At 42.3% G+C, this 19,751-nt stretch overlaps 1 protein-coding gene across 1 annotated transcript in view; it reads right to left on the bottom strand.

The window, feature by feature from the left end:
• PPA1 (inorganic pyrophosphatase 1) overlaps positions 1 to 19,751 on the bottom strand; it is a 94,004-nt gene that overhangs the window by 16,454 nt on the left and 57,799 nt on the right. Inside the window, exon 4 of the mRNA XM_088475722.1 lies at positions 4,545 to 4,664. Coding sequence (XP_088331848.1) covers positions 4,545 to 4,664 — 120 coding nt within the window. The remainder of the gene's footprint in view (positions 1 to 4,544; positions 4,665 to 19,751) is intronic.

The following is a 19,751-nucleotide window of genomic DNA, read 5'->3' as shown; positions in this document are numbered from 1 at the left end:
TCTATCGTGCACAATCTAAAGTTTTGCCAATTTAGATTGTGCATGATAGCATACAGATGCTTGCACAGACCAGGGATAACCGTGATGCATGCATCTGTCTGCAAAAAATAAAAAATAAACACAGCTGCACACATGAATCAGTGAGATCAGTCTGTGCTGCTGGGTTTAAAAAAACAAAACAAAAAAAACTGCGTGGCTCCCCCGTCCACGTTTGTCCCCCGTATTTTGCTCAACCAGCACTGGGCCACTAAAAGTCCGAGGCTGGTTCCTCTTTTGGAACCAGCCTCGGGTTTTTAGTGGCCCAGTGCTGGTTGAGCAAAATACGGGGGACAAACAACGTAGGGGGCCCCATATTTTGAGCAGCCAGCACTGGGCTCTGATCCGGTTCTGGTTTTGGAAATACAAGGGGAAAAAAAAAAAAAATAGTAGGGTCCCCCTGTATTTACCAGCACAAAATTTTTTCTAGTGGGGGGCTAATGCCACAGCCAGGGGAACCCCATCACCGGGTTCCCCGGCCGAAGCATTAAGCCGTACCGCTAGCTGGAGACAAAGTAGTAATCAGCAAGTTGAAGGCACACTACTAACCTAGTCCTGATGGGGTGTCTCATAAGACCTTTCTTGTCCCCCATTTAGTGATCATATATAAAGCAATTAGATCAGAAAAAACAGTGGCTGTAAAAAAGTATTAACTTCCACCTTTGGCATTTCTGATGTTACTCTCTTATACAAAAAAGGAACCAAAAAGCATTTTAATGTTTCCTGCCAAGGGGATTTTTTATATTGCATTTATAAAAACAAAACAAAAAAACCCCCAAAACAAACAGTCAGTGATCTGCAACGGCCCAGTCAATGTCTAGATCTCAGTTCCAGAGAATATATGGGAGGATTTCAAAATTGCTGTTCAGTAGTCATTTAATGTGATGGAATGCACTGTCATGAAGATAAATTGATGTGTCCATTACTTTCTATTATTTGTAAGGAATAAAAGAGCGTTATTTTATTTTTATTTATTTTTTTAACTTGCCATTATAGTATTTCATATTGATCCGTGGTAAGAATTCCCGAATAAAACCATACGGATTCCATCATGTAAGAAAATAAAATGTTCAAAATGCCAAAAGTGGTGAATAGCTTTTATAGCCAGGATAAAGCACAGGATTATAGAAGAACCATCACTTTAATACTAGAACATGTGAGGGAGCATCATACCTTAGATCCAGGGTTCTCAACCCTCAAGTTTTTACAACAGGTTGGGGAGGGGGTGTGAAACAGGTGTGTCTGCTGTATCAGCTTTTGTACCTTCTAGTAGTGAGCAGCTACAACATTGAAAACTGATATTTCACAAATTAATACAGCAACCTCCCCCTGGGACTGCCTGCCCATCAGGTGATTAGCAGGGAGCACTTAAAGTGGGAGGCCATTGCCAGGCAATCCCTGCAGGTAGTGGATTTTACTGGGGGAGAGAAGAGGGGGCTGCAGCCATACAGCAGTTAAGTAAAATCCACCACTGCTGTCAAAACCCAATATGTTACTTTGGATGTGTCCACATACATCTATCCTCCGTGCCCTACACATCGCGTTACACAACGCGTTAGCGGTGGGAATTAAACTGTACATGGAGGGAATTTTCCAGTGTGTATATAGGGGTCCCGCAATTTGTAAATTTGTTCTGAGGAAAGTATCAGGCTTGTTATGTGTTCCATGGAAGCAGCATGCCAGGTCCTGGCCATATACATGAAAGGTTTGGCAGTTTAGAAACCTTGCATATGTGTATGAGATTTGTTATTCACCATGACTGGGTGGGACCAAACAAGCAGAGGGGCTTTAGAAATAGACAGGCTGGTAATATGAATAACCAACTTTAGTGTCCCAGAGGCAGGATACCAGATGAAAAATCAGGAAGAGCTACTCTGGCCACAGTTCCGCCAACACAGAGATCTATGGTTTAGCGAGGACCGTGTACCACCTGGTATAAACCTTGTAGCCATTTTTCTTTCACCAAAGTATTGATGGATGACTTCTCCATGCATATGAATAAGCGAACATCCCTCCTCATTCAATGAGACCACCAAGTCAGTTTACAAGTTTGTTTAAATGGCTTGGTCAATGGATTCCAAGGTGGGTGGGAGGTCTTGGGAGACCACAGTGCTATACAGTACAGAAATAGCTCAGCGACTGGCAAGGTTGTACAGGCACTCAAGTTTCAAATTAGGTCAAAGTTTAAACAATGTTCTTTCACTTATGTGAAACAAGTTGAAAGTAGTAGTATAACTGGATCTGAGAAAGGAGGTCTAACCTAACCTGCAAAACAGCAAAAGAACTCAGGTTCACGTATATTATAGGTAGAGTTGCTCTTACAAAAAAGGACCGCATGCTTTCAGAATGGTGTAAGTAGGGAAGGGTACGTAGTGGCGTCCCAAATGTCTAATGCATTTAGAACATTTAAATGGAAAAAACACTAGTTTTCAAAATAAAGCAAAACGGTGTTAAAGTATAGAAACAACGCAGACCTGGGGCTACAAATCAATACAAAATATTGTACGTGTCCCTGATGCAAAAATAGATATAAAAAAAATAAATGTATGCATGTGTAGATTAAAGGAAGCAGCAGTTACTTGGAGATCCCAGTCAGGTAATTAAACCTGAAAATATTAACTTTCAGCCTACCAGCACATAACGAAGATAAGCAGCACATATTTATATAAATCGATATCTCCCATGGGCAATCTCCTCTGCTGGAAGAAAAACCCGCAGTACGTAAGATTTGATTTACCATTATTACAGTGAAGGGGTTTGCATGTCTGACAACACAAAGCCAAAGTTAGTTTTTGATCGCACTGTATATTCCCATATGAAAACTATAACTAAAATGGTTATTTGGTGCATTTGGGATTTTTTCTTTGTAGATTATTCAGTTTTTCATGCAAAGTTTAAAGATTCTAAGGAGACACCATAAAGTTGACATATACTGTCGACACAGAATGTCCACTAACCCAAGATCCATGTGGACATTCTGAATGTCCTCCATTCATGTCCCACTCTTTAACAATAGGGAAAATGCGGAGGAAAATAACTTATTTCTCCTATAGTCCCTCCATTTTTACATTGTGTCGCAGCCCCATAGTCTGCTATGGTGACAGAAGGGTCATTTTATCAAACTGAAAAATTATGCTATTCACAGCTCCAGATAAAAACCAAATACCATCTCTGGATGGCGTAACGCATACTTACTGTGCGACCTGGTGCCCAAAGTCTCCAGGTGATTGTTCTGTGCATGCGCGGCCAGCTTGCTTAGTACCAATCAGCTCTAGAGCAGTCAGATCGGTGGATTTCTCCTCCAAAACTGTCGCTGTTTACTGCGCAAGTGGAACTTATTCAGTTGACGCATGTGCAGTACAGATAATGAAGCAGCCTGCAGAAGGTATAACTACACTACCAGAGGTGCTTTTTCACACCAGCTCTCTGGTGGGTGCAACATGGATATATCCCGACACCTTCTGTGTCCCTGCAGTGTGCCGCACTACAGAATGTAAAGTACAGTACCTCAGCAAGAGAGAAATTAATAGTAAATAGACCCCTTAAGTATTTACTTTAGAATAGTGGAACATGTTTAACTCTTATTTACATGTACTAACATGGTGAGCATAAGCCGTAATAAAACAAGACTGTGTAATAAGCGATAGATCAGTGGCTCTCAAACTCGGTTCTCAGGACCCCAAACAAGTCACCATTTCCAGGTCACCCAGCAGGGGCACAGGTGTATTCATTATTCGCCGACACATTTTAAAAGATCCACAGGCGGAGCCAATTATTTCACATGCACCGTTTGGGGTCCTGAGGACAGAGTGTGAAATAGAGCATTGCGAGAAAGTCATTCTTTGCTTTTTGCCTAAGACAAAGGTTCCCAAACTCTGCCATTACAGTCCAGGTTTTAAGGATATCCATGCTTGAGTCCAGATGGCTAAATCAAGTTGACTGAGGTACTAAGTCACCTGTGCTCAAGCATGGGTAGCCTTAAAACATGGACTGTAATGGTGGAGCTTGAGAACCTCTGCTTTAAAGAAGAAGGACTTCTCTTATTCTGCAGTAACACAATTTGCAGGTAGGAACTTTCCATTTCCTACCACAGGGCTTTGCTTTGGCAGTATGTTCTGTGTCATTGCAGACTTACAAGAAACAAATGCAAATAACTCAAACATGTACACACGAATAGATGCAATGTAGGCTACACGGCCAATATAGTGATTGGAAAGAGAAAACAAAAAAATAAATAAAAATACACAAAAAAACCTAACCACTGTAATAAAATCCTAAAATATAATTCACAGATTACAAGGTTGCTGTGGGAATCCTCTGGCACAAATGCTACGCTGTACCAGACTCCACAGACAACAGAGCTCACAAGTTACTATGTAACACACCGAAATAGCAGAACCACACAAAACGTTTGGCATACTGAACTATAAATGTCTCAATAACAGCATTAGTAACTGGCTTTAAGCGTTATTTGTACATATTTTGTGGCTTTAAATTATTGTTATTACCTGTGGGAGGGCTCCATAATTCCATATATAGCCCTTGTGAGGGAACACATTGGCCACATAACGCAGCTTTCCTTTCTTTACATCTTGTTTAATGGGATTCAAAGGGTCTTTTGTGGCAATCTGTGAATAGAAGGAAAGACAGCTTGTCATATTGCCATACACCTAAAAAGAGCTCCAGTAGATAACCACATACTGCAGAGATCAACACTGTCATACATACAATAACTGTACTGACTGTCTGGTAGCAAGTGGTCCATACATATTCTGTAATTTAGAGGTACACTAATAAGACTAGGACTGCGAAATGAGACAGAAATAAACCAAGTTTCAGCCAATCAATTAAATGCGAACAACTGCATACTAGCTGTGATTCATTTTAAAGATTTCTTTATATGGTTGTTTCAAAATTATTTCTATTGAACATCTCGTCATTTGACGCAACAAGATTGTACTGCCCTTTTCTGTTCAGTGTTGTTGGGCCTATTTACTTGCTTATCGTAGCAATAGGAAGTCTATTTTTGCCAGATCTTTGGTGATATGGACTTGCAGCGGTAAGTGTAATCTTGCCGATTTGCCAGCCAGTGTTCAGAGCCTTTGCTGGTCCACACAAGCGCAGTGGCTTGGACCTTAAAAAAAAATTCTTGCACTGACACCTGGCTATTGCTATTCTGAGATGGGAATAGTGAAAAGGATTAGTTTAAAATAGGCTCCCCCATGCTTTGCATATGAAAAACTTTGCTAGGGAGACTAAGCTATAGCTTTCTCCAGCAGAACAGCTTGGTAAATAGGTTCTCCCTACAACAAATACATCTGTACGTTGAGTGCTACATTTGTGTACTGGATGTATTGTAATAGAATATGCACGATGATCTAGGTTTTTTTTTTTTTTTTTCATAATGCAGACTCTATACAGTGCTGAGAGATGTTGTCAATTTGTTAAACCTGACTATCCTAATTGAGGTAAGACAGTCCCAGTTTGAGGGGATTGTCCCACTTTTCTAATTAGCAGGGCTTTTGAGAACTATGAGGACTGATTCAGCGATGTACGCTAATGCAATCACAACTGCATTCTCTCATGGATTGCAGCCATGCAGTAAGTCTGACCAGCCCCAAACACTGCAGGTCTCAAGACACGCAGAGGGCTCTCATGCTCTGCAGGACATAATGGCTAATTTATGTACACTCAACAGTGCCAGATTAAGGTCCTTATGGGCCTGGAGCTGAAATTTCTCAAGGGCCTACTGTGTGCTAACGCAGGGAGTGTGACCAGTGCCACGGGAGTGTGACTAGTGATATAGGGCATGTGACAAGTGTTGTGGGGGGTGTGCTCTCAGTCATGGGGTGCGACTAGTGCCTACCTCCAAAAACCTCAATCTCTCTATATAAAGAAAGAAAATACATTACCTTACTAATAGCAATAGAGGCATATTTATTAAAATATGTGGTCTGCACGTGAAATTTAGGAGTCCATATCGATGCAAATAGCTCAGATGTATCAATTGCTGGCACAAGGACTCCGATAAGAGCCTATGCCGACAGGAAAAAGTAAAACTGATCGCATACAATTAAGCATACCAGAGATATAGATATAGATATATATATATATATATATATATATATACACACATTTTTTCTATGCAAGGAGGGCACTCAGTGCACCATTCAATTTGGTACCACAACTATAACTCCTAGTCAATTGCATATGTAACTTAAAACCATTTTGGTCAATGCTTATCTGAATTCTCTGCACTTTTGTGCAGCCGCTCTGTCGACCACATGCAGACGTCACTGCGAATCTAACCAGGGGGAATGCGGGAAGGAGACGCTGCCTGTGCTCCCGGGCGGTGGGCGTGGCCAGATAGTCCGAGGTCAGAGCTTGGTGGGCCGGCCGGCGTCTGACTGACTGGTCAGATTGGGGGAGGGGGAGCCACACGGCGGTGACTGAGACGCCGGCGGCTATTGGTTGAAGAGATGCCGCCGGCGGTGATAGGCTGCTGCACCCAACATAGCCCCACACAGCACGTTCTGCAGGACCCGCTGTGTTTTTAAAATCGGGTCCGCAATTCCCTACAGCGCGTAAAAACGTGCTATAGCACGTATTTTGCGAACCCTGTACCTGAGAAGTACCTGAATTGGAAATAACCAAGCCCATCCACATTACAGAAATAGCCCAACTCTACGACCAAATGCAATATATAGCACATATCCTTGTGTATGAATGCCTATTTCCCTATAGATTGTAAGCTTGCGAGCAGGGCCTTCCTACCTATATATCTGTCTGTTATTATCCAGTTTTGTTCAATTAATGTTTACAATTGTAAAACGCAACGAAATATGCTGCGCTATATAAGAAACTTATTATAAATAAATAAAATATCAGAGCAATTGTCAATACCGACCTCATATTACAGCAATACCACACATTTCCTGCTCATTACCGCAATACTACTATCCCCACCCAATATCAATGCCCAACACTATACCACAACCACCCCAATCACCACACTACATCAATATTATCCTTATTTAGTTTTAAGGTGTGACAAAGTGTCCTCAGTGCTGTACAAGGAACATACGTTATAAGAGTCATTTGACATATAATTACAATAAATGTGAAATGACATAGCTAGAAAGAACACTTGGCAACCAATGATAGAATAAATGAGGGTAGAAGTAGACACCACCACCCCAGCACTATATATTATATACACATACCATACAATATTGCGGTACTCAGGAATAAATCACTATGTACCATAGAGACCTATGGGGGGGGAATTCAATTCAACATGATGGATGCGATGCGCCATTCAGGTACAGCACATCGAACCTGCCGGCATTGCAAGTTTTCGCTCACAACCGAAAGGCATTGGCCGATATGTGCCAAGAAGAAACCTATGGGGGTTGCGGCTGCCAGCGGAAATGGAGGGATCGCAGCAGGTATCAGAGATTTACATCTGGGGGTAAATGTTTAATTTGTGGTTAACCCCTGAGAACGTGCATTTCGGGGATATAGTCACAAATATGCAATAATGGGCCCCTCCACAACACCAGGTGGTGACTGTCACATCGGAACCCACAGCTGCACAGGTGACCAGGCAGAGACAGAAGGAATGTAAGAACAGGAGGAGATGGGATGAACTCCGAGTGAAGAAAAGCAACAACATGGATAGACAGGAGGCACACAGGTGGAGACGGGAGGAACATGATGGGGGCAGAACATGGGGAGAAAGGATAATAATTGGGACAAAGGGCATGATTCAATGCACGATGCACTGAAGTGGTAGACCTGTATCTGAGGGGAGAGGACATGCTCCAGTGAAATGTGCCTGCATGACACACACAGAGAAGTCAGGATTGTAAAATGCAATTTAGTTGAAATAAACCATGTGTAAAGCATGTGAAGCAAGTACTGTATATTGGAATGGATGCATTCGGTTTCAATTACAGAAAATGCAGCAGGATTCATCAAAATCTTGCCATTACCCTGTAGCATTTTCCATTGTGCTGCAAATCTCCATTAGCCGTTGTGCAGCACAGGGCTTTGCTATTTTCTTCCACCATCTTCCCATCTCTCTACCCTCTTTCTCCCATCTCTCTCTCCACGAGTACAGGGGGTGTCTCATTTCTCCCATCCTCTCTCTACCCTCCTGCAGTGTGTGTCTCTATCTTGTTCTATCTACATCACCTAATGGGACCTTTCCTCAGTGCCTGAGCCCTTACATCACATCACTCCTGAGCCATTAGCTAGTGCAAAACTATCGTTACATTGGGGCCAGCTGTGAGGGGAGAGGAGATTAATGAGCAAGATGCCCATTATTTTGCCACAATGCCAGTGGGAGCTGTTAGTAGGGGGGACAGGGTAGGCTCACACCTCAGCTCTCATTGTGCACATCGTGGATGGAACAACATTTAGAATTATACAATGGATAATATCAGTTGCCTATTCTAGCACATATGCTTTGGCTGCTTTCTATCTATTTTTCCCACAGCCACAGGGTTTTGCTATTAAATTAGATGCACAAATAAATAAGAATTTATGGAAACAATAAAAAGGCGCTCTATGCGCACATGAGGTGTAGCCTGTGTTCACACACTGGGGCTTCCCTGTCCTCCAAAATAATAAAGAATAAATAAATTCCAATTAATGCTGACCGAATATCACTATGTAGGTAAACGGTGTAGTCTTGACAGTATACCTACCTAGTGGTATTGGGTCAGCATTAATTAAAATTTTTTATTTTTTATGTCAATATATCTGACATCAAGAGAAAGAAAAAAAACAGAACCAGATACAAGGAGCGACACCATTTCCATAACAGGAACATATATTTTCTATCACCGCTATATCTTTTAATGGATCAAACCATGTACGACTCTTACCTAAAGTAGTCTCATTTCGATCCCGGTGAAAAGCGCCAGAGGTTCACACAATTATTCTATTCAATTAGTCCCATTTTTGGGCATCTGGCGTCTTCTCACACCTCCAGAGCAAGTCTGATTTTTCCTAATTTTGTTTATTTTAGGAAAAATCAGCAGGACTTGCTCTGGGACCCCAGCGGCACCCCCACTGCGGACTAATTAAGCAATTGGAAGTTTCCAATTAACTTAATTGGTCCCCAATTCCTCACCTTCCGAAGCAGTGTCTGCAGGGTGTGTCTGATATAGATATATATATATATATCTCTAGGAGTGTGTGTGTATGAGTGTGTGTGATGTGTGAGATGTGTGAGTGTACGCAAGTGTGTATGAGTGTGTGAGCGTATATACCCACGTATCCAGGAGAATAATATCTCCCAGCAGCCCTTGCATCTGCCTGCAGCCCCTGGATCCTCCCAGCAACCCCCTCCCCAGGGACAAGATCACTGTGGAGATCATTGGACACGCAAGTAAATTTTTCTATCTTTTACGCACCATGAGGTTTCCAGCTCTGAAAACCCAGTGACCACTATTGGGAGCATGGATACCCGCGGTAAGCCAACATGGGCATGTCACGGAAGGCAGCTGCATCCAGCCGCTCACACAGGAGGCCATAACAGGACAGAGAAATTGCCACTGGTGCGACCAATGTTGCGTGACACAGGTGAAAATACACACTCAACACGCTGCAAGTGGGTGTCTCAGTTTTGTGAAAACTGGCCACAGCATTCGCATAGGACACAGACACCACTGCAGCCAGTGCCGACTCAGCATCAACCCCTATGGCTCTACTGAAGAGGTACATAAAAGTATATCACCTTGAAGTGATCATTTCAGCACAGCAATTGCTCTATACTGAGCGTCAACAGCGGGTGTTCTAGAGAAAAATATCTGACAATTGTGCAGTCTTCATAGACACCAAAAAAAAAAAAAAAAGGGGTATCCAGCCATCAAACACATTTTATGAATCCGCACCAGTATGGATATGAAATATCTTTTTAACAGAACATTTTTTTTTGAGCCAACACTCATGTCATAGAAATCTTTATATGCAGAGCCGGCAATAGGCATAGGTATTCCAGGCAAATTCCTAGGGCATTTGGAATGCCTAAGGGGCATCCTGCGGCTCAGAACTATTAGTGGTGCAGCAGGTGCAATGCACCGGGTCCCGCGACAATGAAGGGGCCTGCAGCCGGCAGTGCTGATAATGAGTCACACTGACTCATTATTACAGCTGAGCAGCGGCTGGCCGCGGGCAGTCTAACTGTGGCCGGAGGAGGACCCTCCCCTTCCTATCCTCGCTCTGACCAGGCTATCACTATACAGCCAGAGACCCAGACCCTCCCCCGAGTCCCCGTCCCCTCCTCTCTGTCTATACTTAATGCACACAAGTTTCCCTGCTGAGACCACACCCCCTAACCACAGGTCTCCGCCCCTGTCTATTCTAGAAGCACACCACTTTCCCTGCTCAAGACCCCGCCCCCTAACCCTGGGTCCCCGCCCCTTCCTCTCCAGTCTATCCTCTCATCTCACAGGCTCTTCTATTTCCTCTCCTTTCCTGTGCCATGGAGCCCAGCCCCAGCAGGGACCACACATCCTATTCCAGGACAGGCAAGTGCAATGGGAAGGAGTTTATTTGTTTGTATTTTCTTTTTGGGAAAGGGTGGGGGAGTTGGAGCGTGTTATACTCTGTGTGGTGGGGTGGTCATGGTGTATTCAATTTATGTGTATGTGTGTAAAGGGTGTGTTTATATTATCTGTGTTTTATGTGAGTCACTGATCACTGTTCTGTGTTTTATGGCCCTCACTGCGACGCGCACTGCACCATATGGCCGTCACTGCGATGCACTCTGCACCATATGGCCCTCACTGTGACGTGCTCTGCACCATATGGCCCTCACTGCGACGCGCTCTGCACCATATGGCCCTCACTGCGACGCGCTCTGCACCATATGGCCCTCACTGCGACGCGCACTGTATTATATGGACCTCACTGCGACGCGCACTGTATTATATGGACCTCACTGCGACGCGCACTGTATTATATGGCAGAGTATATTATTGTGCACTCTTAGATCAATATTCAATTAATTATCTGTCAACAAATAACTAATAATTAAAGTTTCAATAGATTTTAATTAGAAACATACTCCTAAAGTCATTACGATATTAAGTTCGTGATTAATGTTAAAATAGCAATATGCGGAGAAAAAAAAAAAAAAAAAGGAAAAATATGAATCTTCTAGAAAACAAAATATATCAATGATAGATAATTATACTAATTAAGTAAAAATAAAGATTTTATATGTGGAAATCTATTTTGATAGTATTATAAATACATACATAGGACTAATTTGCTACAATATAAGGAACTGATAATATGTCACTATATAAATTTAGGAAGATACTGTATACAATAAAAGGTTATCAGTACTAAAGGGAACAATAAGGCATTTGAAATATTGCAAAAAGAGGGTTAACAATGAATGTTGGTAATGGTCTTATATCGATAAAAGACTTATGGATAATCTTTTGTAAAAGTTGCTAGGAGGATAAATATTATGACAATAATAAAGAACATAAGGATAATTTAACTAATTAAAACAATGGTCAATGGGCTGATTATAGGATACATGAGATCCCTTGAAAACAACAGCAGTGTTTAAATAAACCTATCAGAGACGGAGCGGCTAACATGAATAAACAAATGAGAGCCACGGCGATGGTATATATAAAAAAAAAAAAAAAAAAAAATGGGAAAAGATTCAGGTTTCACTGCCTTGACAAAGCAGCCTGGCGAAACTCGTGTCGGGTTTTCCCGAACAGCTGTTGGTTCCTATTATACAGATGTATACTACGTACAACAATTGCAGTTACAAATATCGATCAAAATCGTATAGAAGGGACAGTGAATCAGCATTTATTAATACTAACTAAGAAGCCCTATGTAGAAAAAGCTGGGATCGTGAGAGAGATTCATATCAAATGTTATATAAGCTGACATGGTTGTTAGCGTGAGACAGTATCCATTGTGAAGGACGCAAATTAACTTCGTATCAATCTTATTCACAGTATCTGATTATAAAGGGCAGTATTCAATTTGGAGGCGAAAAGTCAGTTTCGTCAAAAATGTATCGCGGGTGACATTTCGCCAGGCAGAAACTTTGCGCCATATTCAATTTCAAAGACTTTTCGCCTAGGCGGAAAGTCAATGCAATGGACCCAGCAGAAAAGTTTCGCCTATGAATAGCAGGCGGAAAAAAGTGTAGAATTGGAGTTTTGAGGTGTAATGTTGCGGGAACCCCCGTGCAGCCTTAGGACAGTCCCCAAAGGTAAACTGTGTCAAATTTGTAAAAAAAAAAAAAAAAAAAAAAAAGCTACAATTTTATTCTTCACCACTTATGCAAAAATGCTAATTAGAACCTATTGAGAACATTTAAGTACCCCAAATACCTTCAGAAGGTCTATTTAGGGGTATCCATGCACTGACATGATCCCCCATGTCAGTGCATCTTTTGGGGGGTGTCAGGCAGATTTCACCAAAACGGATACTACTTTGCCTGTTTTAGTTTCGCCGGGTGCAGTTTTCGCGTCCTTTGAAATTGAATAGGGCAAAAAGCGGGTGTGCGGAAAGCGGTTTCTCCAAAAGCACGCGATGTAGGCGGAAAGTCAAATTGAATATGGGCCTAGGTTGCATAGTTTGTAGTAAACTTTGCAACGTGACAAACTCACCAGTATACGAGAACACTCAGTTGGCATTGTATTACAACCTCACAGAAAACCACAAACGCAGTGATTATGCCACATGATGTCAGTGTTAACATCACACTCTAAATTGCTGCATAAATCCAAGATATATTAGGGACATATAAATATAGAGTCACTGGGGGAATGAATAAAAACAGCTATTTAAACACTCAGAGGGAGTGTAAAGGTGCCTACACACTTGGCGATGTGCTCACGATCCAACATAGTGTACGATTTCCCTTGAACTCTCCCCGGGAGCTCCCCAGCAGTCGTGGTCACGATTTGGTCTAAAAAGCTGCCAATTTGAATCACGATCTATTGTGCAACATGTCAGAAATCCAAATCGTGAGTTTACCAAACAGACGAGGATCTTCACCATTGGTTGGAAATTTAAATAATGGGCAGGGCTAGCTAGGGGATATAAAAAGCAGGCGCCATTTTAACCCTGTGCACATTCTGCTCTGCTACTAGTGAGAGTATGTGTATACCTGCTGAACCCTGTACATTGCTACTGTGCTCCACTTTGTAAAAGGCTAGCCAAATACAAAGTGTGTTCTACCTGCAAGTGTGTGCTATCTGCATTCTATCCTGTTCCTGTATTCTGTGCTGATGGAGCCCTATCAGTATAGAGTGATGGTCGCCTATGCTGGGCTGGAGGTGATTCAGGAGAGGGCCCAGTGAAGAAGGAGGAGAGCATGCTGGACCAAACAGTGGCTGCTGCAAAGGGATACTCACTCTCACATGTCCATGCTTATGGAGATCAACCCGGACGACTACCGCAACTACCTGCGCATGTATAACGACACCTTCCAGGAGTTGCTGAGTATGGTGACCCCCCGCTTCCGGAGACAGGACACAAGACTGCGGAGGGCAATCCCTGTTGAAGAGAGGCTGGTGGCTACCCTGAGGAACCTGTCTACAGGAATGTCACTGGAAGACCTGAAGTTTGAGACCCTCATCTCCCCTCAGTCCTTGGGCGTCATCATCCCAGAGACCTGCAAGGCTATTGTTAAAGTGCTGCATTACCAGGTAAAAAAAAAAAAAAGAAAAAAAAAAAAGAAAAAAAAAAACACTACACATTTGTTTCTTGTGAAAAAAAACAAAACACAATTTAAAGTTTTTCTAACTGTTTATATAATATTGTCAGCCAATAGGCTGCATTAACACTGCACAGTAATAACTTACATTTTTTTATTTAAATATAAATTTTTATGTATGCATATAAAATGTAGAAAACAGCATTATCACCAAATTTTATCAGTCCCAATACGTAGGCTGCTGTATGCTATACGGTGGGTCAGATGTGTGTAATGACCTTGTCCAATCAGAGTCATCACCACCGTATACCATACAGTACCTATTGGGAGTGATAACATTTGGTGATAGTACAGGCAACAATACAAAAAAAACAAACAACTTTACATTTTCTAATAATGGGGCAAATCATCCTCTGCCTCCAGCAGAGCAGTGTAAATAGCCTGGTTTGTGGATGGGGTACAGGGTGGGGGCAGGAGAGTACAAAAGAGGGTCTGCTATATATGAGTTACCATGCGGATTCGAATTGAGAGACCTATTAAGCAGCTCATACACCAGCCTCTGGAAGCCCTTCTTTGTTTGGTCATTCATTATGCGCATAGTGCTATTTATATGTGCCCTGAAGTCATCTATGTCGTCAGGCTGTTTTTGGAGAATTTGTTCCGCCTGCTGCAGGAATATGTCCTCCGGCTCTTTATATTGCTGCTCCTTTCTCCCGTGCCTTTTTATTTTTCAATGGGGAGGTGCAGAAGATGTTGGGGGGGGTTGAATGGTCGGTGGGCATGGGGATAAGGTATCCACCTCGCTGACCCCGATCAGACTGATGCCCGGAGTTGAGGACAAAGCTAGCTCTTGGGTGGGACTGTATATAGGAAAAAAAAAAATGGAGATAAAAATATTATGTCATGTTTTAACCCATTTTTTGCTATTTTTCCAGTTTCCAAACACCGTGGATGAGTGGAAGAGCAACGCTGAAGAGTTTGAACAACGTTGGAAGTTCCCTAACTGCGGAGGAGCCATCGGTGGAGAACATATACACATCAACCCACTTGCCAACACCGGAACATATATTACCACAACTATAAATGCTTCTTCAGCATCGTTCTCATGGCAGTGGTGAATGTCCACAAAAAATTCTTGTTTGTGGATGTTGGCAAGAATGGCCGTGCTTCGGATGGTGGATCTCTCAAACAGACGGCATTCTACCAGAGGCTCACCAACAAAACCCTCAACTTGCCGTCACTGGACGAGACTAAGCACACCTAAATTACGTTTTCGTGCCAGATGACGCTTTTGCTTTACATGAACACGTGATGAAGCCATTTGCACAGAGGGGCCTGACCTGAGAGAAGAGGATCTACAACTATAGTCTATCCCAGGCACGACGCATTGTGGAAAATGCGTTTGGAATACTGAGTAACCGATTTAGCATTTTCCACACCACCATAACCCTACGTGTGGACAAGACTGGGTTGTGATGGCGTGCTGTGTGCTGCATAACTTTTTGTGAAGGAAAACTACACAACGAGGACCAGTCACAGCTAGACCAGCAGATGCAGAACATCCGGAGGAGCTTGCCCAGTTTACATCAGTGTCTGCACCTCCAATTCCAAGAACATCTACCGCACGTGTCATGTAGTGAGGGAGGAGTATATACTTACCTAATTCAATGGACCAGGTGTGGTGCCATGGCAGGAGGACTGTCTGAGATAACTGGCTACAGTGGACATTTGGGATTAATCTAAATTTTTTTTTTTTTTTTTAAATAAAGTGTTTTGGTGTATGAAGTGTCTCTAATTGCCACTCACTTCTGGTGCCTCTTCTCCCTTTCACTCAGTCATCAGGACGACAGACTGGCGTTGTGGCTCCTGATTGCTGATGAAGGTCATCAGGTTGTAGTACCACAGTGTTGGTTGATAGAGGTAGTCTGTGCCCGCTCCGGGCCACTTGGAATAGTCCACTTTCTTCCATTCCTTGTACACCGTGCATAAATTCTGTTTTTTCTGGCGGACTGTTTTGAGGGTAGCACCTAAGGATACTGGATTTCAACCTCTATACGCACCTACCTATACCTTCTAAACCCTGCCTATAAACCTCTAAAATTTACGCTATTTGCGTACGCAGTCATACAGTAAAATAAAGACTTTAGACCTTGAACATGTGTTTCCAAAGCACAAAGTATTATTCAAGTACAGTACAGTCAGTTACACGCTGTGATCGAAGTACAATTTAGCGCAAAGAATTATACAGACCCAAGATACAGTTATACATTACACACGAGCTCTGGACCAGATACCGGCATCAGAAAGAAACCTCCGTCAATCAGCAAGAAGACTCCAGACTGGGGTCACAACACACACACACACATTTATACCCTCACAGAAACAGACAACACAATAGAGAAGTTTGTTGCTGATCCCATTGGTTCCCAGTGCGGGTGCATCTGTTACAGGGCATTTAACAGGTTGATTCAAATGGACACAGAACAGCCTCTAACAGCTTGTTGCCTCCTCTATTTTCCCTGCATGCAAATCTAGGCTGTTGGTTTCACAAAACACATTTTGGTGCTTTATATCTCTACGGTCCATAAGTGGAGAATGCATTTTGCGATCTTCACACCAATGATACCGGGAAGCTGTTGAGAAAGTGCAGATCAGTATAATACTAAACACGGCTTACTTATCACGTATTAAACCTTAGATACCAAAATAGTCTATTTCACAGCATTTGTAATAAATGAATAAAACTTGGAGCTTATACTTTAAAGCTATGGAACCTTTTATGTGAGTGTGCATTAGGTAAGTATTAGGGGTTTGGGAAAAGACGCTAGTTAGGTTTATCCGATTTGGGTCAGATGTGCACGCATGCAGCTAATAAACAGCGTTCGCATGCAGGATATTGTGCATTCGCTAATGTGCGTCATGTTAGCAGCACAAAAAAAAAAAAAAAAAATATATATATATATATCTCATTTCTCTTACTACCATTTTCAAACTGCAATGCAAGTGTGATATGGGCAGTGAGCTTCACTCTCAAAACAGGGTGGAGACCCCCAACCGTGTTGGTGCCAGCCTGTCTGAAAAAGAGCAGATTTAATTCAAGTGTCTGGGCCATATTACAATTGCCACAGCTACACCTGTCCACATGTGGAGTCTCTCCATTTACATGCAAAAACACCCACAGTTTCGGGTGTTAGTTGTTTTCCTAGTATACTGTGTTTGTTATGGTATCAAGGTTGTCCCCAGAATGGGCTTTGTGTACATCAGGGCATGATTTCTGGAAGGATTACTAAAAAGTGTTCTAATGCTAATAAGTCATTTTTTATGTATGTTAAACACTGTCGGTATGTGTTTGGGGGAAGATTGTTACTCTATGGTTTTGACAAAATGGCGTTGTGTGATTTCTAAGATGTCGTCTTGTCGCCATTCGTGAGATGGCATCGCGCAGATTCCGCTTTGACACACCCGAAACAAAGTTTTTGGTGTACTCAAACAACTCCTCCAACGCTGCCAATTTTTGGGACTTATTGTGGTATTGTCTACAGCTTATCCACCATAGGCATTCTTTGGACTGCAGGATCTCCAGGAATCCTGTGACAAATTCACGCTCGCTATCCATAGACATTCCTAGGAAGGAGAAAAATATGTACATATACAGTTTTAGCAATAATTGTAAATAGGTGTGATTTTTTTAATGGTTTTTTTATGTTTAGCTACATTTTTAAGAGTTTGTTCATGTTATGGTATTTTAATATGTTGGTTTTTACAGGATTTTAATATATGTTTGTTTTGTTATTTTAATGTTTTTTTTTAAACAGGATTTTAATATGTTTGTTATGGTGTTGTAATATAGTTATGGTGTTTTAATATGGGGACAGTGGGTGGTTCACATTGGTGGGTAGGTGGGTGGTTCACATTGGGGGACAGGGTGTATAATGCATTCATAGCAGGACAGTGGGTGGCTCACATTGGTGGTGCATCAATGCAGCAGCAATATACTTACCAAACAAATAATGTCCAGACTTGGGGGTGCAGGCTCTCAAATCACATCCTTACTTCAAGCCACGATGCTGCATAAGATGGCGATTGGGCGTGTACAGGTTCCTGTCAGTCAAATTACGCGACATACGATAGATCGTGCGAAACAGTGAGTAAAAAGTGCTCACGATCGGCACCACATAGTGTCCCAAACTGGCAAATCTGCCCTACAGCACAGCAGATCTGAAGATGCGATGTACAACCAGCGGGTATGCGCTTCGGCATAGTGAGTGGAAACTCACTATTTGGGCATATTTTACATGATTAGTAGTCACGATTCGTCGGAATCAGGCAAATTGTGTAAAAAAAAAAATCTAATAAATCGCCAAGCGTGTAAGCATCTTAAGTCCCACGTACTGCATATAATATCAATCGGTATTGAAAATACTACTTCTATAACCAGCAGCGAAAGGGGAAATTTTTTTAAACCAACTACTTTTTCACATTCTTCTATGCACGATCTATAATTTTAATCAATATTACGCCATTTCATGGAACACATTTTTAATGCAGAATTTAATAAAGATTGACCATTTTAGTTATTTGTTGACAGAGAATTAATTAAATATTGATCCAAGAGTGCACCATAATATACACACTGCTTTCTTCTTTCAACTACATGTTAGGTATCCAGCCATGTATGAAGAGAATCATGTGCGTCTGATGGCCGTATGCCACCTGGTCTGGCTAAAGCCGGCGACATCCCTGCGTCTATTATGACAGATAAACAGTGGTGAGAGGGAAAATAAGAGTATGGTATAGCATACCTTTGTTAACTTTTACTTCGAGGTCCATAAAAAATATCTTGGGGTACAGTATGTGGTTGGAGTGATTCAGGCACCAAATAGTTAACAAGTTTTAGCTCCCAGGATGCACTGGGTCCTCCTCCATATATACCCCGCCCCTGGCTACAGGCAGTTTGTTGTCATCAAGCCCAAGCAGGAGAAGGAACAAGATGAGAAGGAAGGACCCTTGTACTCCAGAAATACTCTGAGAAGAGGGAATCCTAGAAAATACAAAAGAAAAGGATTACCCAATAACGCAGGTGCGTTAGGGTGGGTGCTATGTGGACCCTATGGACCTCAAAGTAAAAGTTAACAAAGGTATGTTCTAGCAGCTCTTATTTCTTCTTCAGGATCCACAGAAAATACCTTGTGGATGTCCCGAAGCAATTCCCTTTAAGGGTGGGGATGCTCCTGTGCTTCAGTTGAAAGGAGAATCCTCCGCCCAAAGGAAGCATCCTGAGAGGCAAATGTGTCAAATGCATAAAATTTGACAAATGTGTGGACGGAAGACCACGTGGCTGGCTTGCATATTTATTCAGAGGCACCTCGACGAACCGCTTACGATTGTCCCACAGATCTCATAGAATGTGCTGTTACAGTGTTTGGAACAACAAGATTAGCTTATGTGTACGCTTGAGAAATAGTTTTTTTAGCTGGCCAGCATCGCTTATGACAGCCATACAACAGAAATAAAGAATCTGACTTTAACGGAGTTGGCGCGATCTACATAGATGCGTAGTGCACGGACAACATCCAGTGATGCTTCTTCCGAAAGGCCTGAAGCTTGCAAAGCCGGAACCACAATTTCTTCATTCATATGAAACCGGGATGCCACCTTAGGAAGGTAACCCACCCTAATACAAAGAACAGCTCTATCCTGATGAGGATACCGAAAAGACAGGTCTGCCAAATCAGAGACCCTACAGGCAGAGGCGATAGCCAGGAGAAAAACTGGTCTTTGCTGTCAACCACTTTAGGTCTACTGATTTCAGGGGTTCGAATGGAGGAGCTTGCAAAGCCCCGAGAACAAAATTCAAATCCCACGGGGCTACAAAGGGAGGCTGAAGCCTCAGAACACCCTGAAAATATATTCTAACATCAGGCAATGGGGCAATCCTTCGCTGAAACAAATCTGAAACTGTAGAAGCCTGAACGGCGTCTGGGCCAAGCAGGAGCTATCAGTA

Source organism: Taudactylus pleione, unplaced genomic scaffold, assembly GCF_031769625.1.
Source record: "Taudactylus pleione unplaced genomic scaffold, aTauple2 ptg000016l, whole genome shotgun sequence".
NCBI classification, from domain to species: Eukaryota; Metazoa; Chordata; class Amphibia; order Anura; family Myobatrachidae; genus Taudactylus; species Taudactylus pleione.
This window is presented reverse-complemented; position numbering and strand designations above follow the sequence as displayed.